Here is a 4,339-nt window from a genome sequence, read left to right on the forward strand (position 1 = left end):
AAAGGACTTTAGAGGCGGACTTCATCACTCTCACACTATTGCAATGAGTGTAATCAATGTTCAATTTGTCAATGACATGTATGGCTCCCACATACTTATGTGCATTTGCACACTCTACTTAACAGGTTTTTAATTTCCTGAAGTTAAGAATCCTGCATGTATGAAGATGTATTGGCAATTATTTGGCAGGATCCCTACCCACCAATTTAAAGTGACTTTTTAGACAAATGAAAATTAATTAACATTAAAGCCTAGGTATAATATTTTTAACCTGTTATTAAAGCCAACTATAGCTGAAAACTCAGAACAGGGGAGCATGGAGAACTAGGAACATGTACCTGAGTTCCTACTTTGTGCCACACTCTGCTACTCATTTCTGCATGTTGCTATAGTTAAATTATCGTGTGTTAGTCTAGGTGGTCATTAAAGAACAAAATACAAAAAGGAAGAAACTTATAAGTACAAATTCAGAGTCTCATATGTCACAAAGCAGTTTACCAGGTAATCTTCCCCTTCTCTTTAGTTGCTGCAAAGACATAACAATTCTCTTAAAAATAGAACTTGAACAAATAAAAAACGTATCAATGAACCATATCATCTCACTCCTCTGTACTGCTTAGTGATAGGACTTTCTGAGCAGGATGGCACAAGGGATAAACACATGAATTCACCTGGCTCTAGAGGACCTGTTGGGACTAATGGGTATCCCCCAAGGGAAGCAAATTCTTCTAAATTCGTGTGTCTTGAGTCAGTAGCTAATTTTTACCCTAATTTTACAGATCACTAAAAGAAAACTGTAGAAATAGNTAGAAATACAGGACAAAAGATGACAACAAACCAAAATGGCAACGTCTCCACTGAAGTTTCAGACTTTCTCCTGAATTGTTTTGCCAGGTCCCCCAGCTGGCAGCTTTCTATCTCCCTGCCCCTCAGCCTCCTCTTCCTCCTGGCCATGGGGGCCAATGGTATTCTTCTGATCACCATCTGGACGGAGGCCTCTCTGCATGAGCCCATGTACTACCTGCTCAGCCTGCTCTCTCTACTGGACATCGTGCTCTGCCTCACTGTTATCCCCAAGGTCCTGGCCATCTTCTGGTTTGACCTCAAGTCCATCAGCTTCTATGCCTGCTTCCTTCAGATGTACATCATGAACTGCTTCCATGCCATGGAGTCCTGCACATTCATGGTCATGGCCTATGACCGCTATGTGGCCATTTGCCACCCACTGAGGTACCCATCCATCATCACTGACCAATTTGTGGTCAAGGCTGCTATTTTTATTTTGGCCAGGAATGTTATTTCTACAGTGCCTATCCCCATTCTATCCTCACGACTCCATTATTGTGGGAGAAATGTCATTGAGAACTGCATCTGCGCCAATATGTCTGTCTCCAGGCTCTCCTGTGATGATGTCACCATCAATGGCCTCTACCAGTTTGCTGGAGGCTGGACACTGCTAGGATCCGATCTCATCCTCATCTTCCTCTCCTACAGCCTCATCCTTCGGGCTGTGCTGAGACTCAAGGCAGAGGGTGCTGTGGCCAAGGCCCTGAGCACATGTGGCTCCCACTTCATCCTTATCCTCTTCTTCAGCACCATTCTTCTGGTCTTTGTGCTCACTCATGTGGTGAAGACGAAGGTCTCCCCTGATGTGCCAGTCTTGCTCAATGTCCTCCACAATGTCATCCCTGCAGCCCTCAACCCCATTGTTTATGGAGTGCGAACTCAGGAGATCAAGCAAGGAATCCGGAGATTACTGGACAGAGGGTGGTACTGAGGACAAGTGGATATCTGCATTCCTAATATAGGATGATTTTTGTGTCAAAAATGGGTGAATGGTCTTAAATTCATTTCTATGAGTTACAATCTCAAAATACGTAAACTGGATATTGTTCTTCTTTAATAAAATGTGTCATTTTAGGCTTCCCTTTCTCTCACTTCTCCTTTAACAATATCCTTAACCTCTTTTGCTTTTCCCATATATAAATCCAATTGGACAAAATACTGGGATTCCATCAAGCAGGTGCTAAAGTGAGAAATTTATGTTCCTAAACGTACAGTTGCTTATATGTCATGTCTTTACATTAGTGAACAGAAAATTGGATATTATTGGGTAGAGTTGTGTCATATGTACCACATTCTTATTCTTATTTCTACACATGGGAACATATTGGAGACAAATAATGGCAAAATTTCAGTCCTGAATGATGGAAGGTTGTTACTGGCTTATAACTGGGTCTGCAAATGGGTGGTCATTAGGAAATGTGCACAACAAGAGAAATGGGGCTTTGCATGTATTTCTCATTCGTGCAAAACTTAGCAATGGGTTTGATTAGAATCAAGAGACTCCCAAATTCTCCTTCCCAATGGATTTGAGGTTTGGACGTTTATCTTTGGATCCAGGCTGTCACACTTTATGGTATGCACATAGAGCTCTGCTAATGAGTTAAAGATTGTTAAAGGATTGTATTATATGATCCAGTAATAATAATTGAAAACATTGAAATGTAATATCTAAACATGGTTTTCATATTGATTAGACTGTTTCTTAGCACACTTTCTCCTGGGAATTCGGTTAGCTATATAGAAACAAAAATAGAATATCGTTGCTGTTAGGAATCCAAATGAGAATAAGGAATGGAATAGGTACCTGTAGGCAGTAAGGTACCTGGCAATATAAGAAAGCACTATATAGAGAGTTAAAGGTCTGAATTGTGAGACTTGCACAACAACAACAACAACAAAATGTATCCTTCTTGGAAAAGAGCTAAAGAAAAATTCTTACATTATATCTGTAATTTTTATCTTTTTTATCTTTTCCACATGCAGAAAAGGAAGGCAGTGTTTTAGAGTATGAATCATAATGTCTTTCTCCTAAAATGCTACATTATGAGTTCTCATGTCCTAGACACCAATGTGTGAAGAGTAAAATAAGAGAATGCTCATTGTTTGGCTTCTTACAGCTCATAACCCCCAAATCTTGCAGGAGCAGATTTGAAATAGAGCCATGTATAAACCTTGGAAGTCACAGAATCTAAGGAAAGATGTAAATAGGAAATTTACTCATGATAAGGCAGGAATACTAGGGCTAGGGGAGGCACTAGATGTTAGTGTCAAATATTTCTCAACATGAAGATGATAATAATCATACTTTGTAAATCTTTAAACTTTTCTCAACACTACATGTACATATGAATATTTTAAGTTAGTTATTTTGTACTCAGTTATTTTAATAAAATATATTTTATGTGGAATGTTTAATAGTGAAAGTGTTATAATTAGTAAAACGTAAGAGTAAGAAATCAGTCTCTTTAAACTAAATAGCCTTATCCAGAAAATGTAAAAGCGCAGATTTTCTTGGGGAGACTTTTCAGTTTATTCACACATTACCCATATTTGGACCCTTCCTTCAATGACCTGAGAAAGTGAGACAGATATCTGAGACACAACTGACACTGGATACTGGGCCAAGAGAACAAAGCAGAGCACATACGAGAATGGTCATGACCCTTTAGGCCCACAATTAACATCATATTATCTGCAAAAGATGCATTTACACCTAATACAGACAAATCCTTGTTATGGTGCTACGGTTCCAGTAGTGAGCAAGATAGGCAAGGTCCATGTTTATAAGTGCAAAGGGTCTGTGCCTGAATGAGACAGGGGTCCAAGAAGCAAGGGGAAATATCAATATGTAGGAAGAACATAGCCAAGGAGAAGCCAAGGTAGAGTTCTAAGAAGGTGGCCACTTGGCAGAAAGTCAGGGCCCAAAGCTAGAATAGGATTTCAAAGCCTAGACAGAATATTGCAATAGGAACTTCAGTTTGAGCAAAAGAAGTAACACGATTGTATAAACTGAAGATATTGGGGCTGAAAAACAGGAGGCCCTTCAGTAAAAACAGGCACAATCCAGAGGAAAGGTATCACAGTGTAATCGAATGGAAATGATAACTCAATACTAAGACCTCTGCATTCCAAAATATTAATCAAATAATTACTTCATCACTCCAGCATGCATAGATTAGGTGTCACATGGGGAAAACTGAGACAATTCACAGAAATATGGATCTTGCTGCATCTGGTAGAACCCAGGAAAAGAGTAGCAATCTAATTCCAGGACTTGGGACACACTGTCCTTTGTCAGAGTTTTCAAACTTTCTGGTTATTAATGAAATATTTGTTTACATTTTCTGTAACATTTTACATCTCTTTACATTTTCTATGTAATTGTAAATCTTGCTCAAATGTTCTGAGTTTCATTTTGTATATATGAAGCTTTATTTTATATATATTTACATATACATATTTTGTATATATGAAGTCTCATATGAAGGTTACT

The 4,339-nt window shown here is 38.8% G+C and overlaps 1 protein-coding gene across 1 annotated transcript; it reads left to right on the forward strand.

Moving 5' to 3' along the window:
* The first annotated feature begins 826 nt into the window (after positions 1-826).
* On the forward strand, positions 827-1,777 carry LOC100483779 (olfactory receptor 56A3). The gene has a single exon (XM_002925007.4). The coding sequence runs from the start codon at positions 827-829 to the stop codon at positions 1,775-1,777; it is 951 nt and encodes a 316-aa protein (XP_002925053.2).
* The last annotated feature ends 2,562 nt before the right edge of the window (positions 1,778-4,339 follow it).

The sequence above is a fragment of the Ailuropoda melanoleuca genome, chromosome 8 (genome assembly GCF_002007445.2).
Source record: "Ailuropoda melanoleuca isolate Jingjing chromosome 8, ASM200744v2, whole genome shotgun sequence".
Classification (NCBI taxonomy): domain Eukaryota; kingdom Metazoa; phylum Chordata; class Mammalia; order Carnivora; family Ursidae; genus Ailuropoda; species Ailuropoda melanoleuca.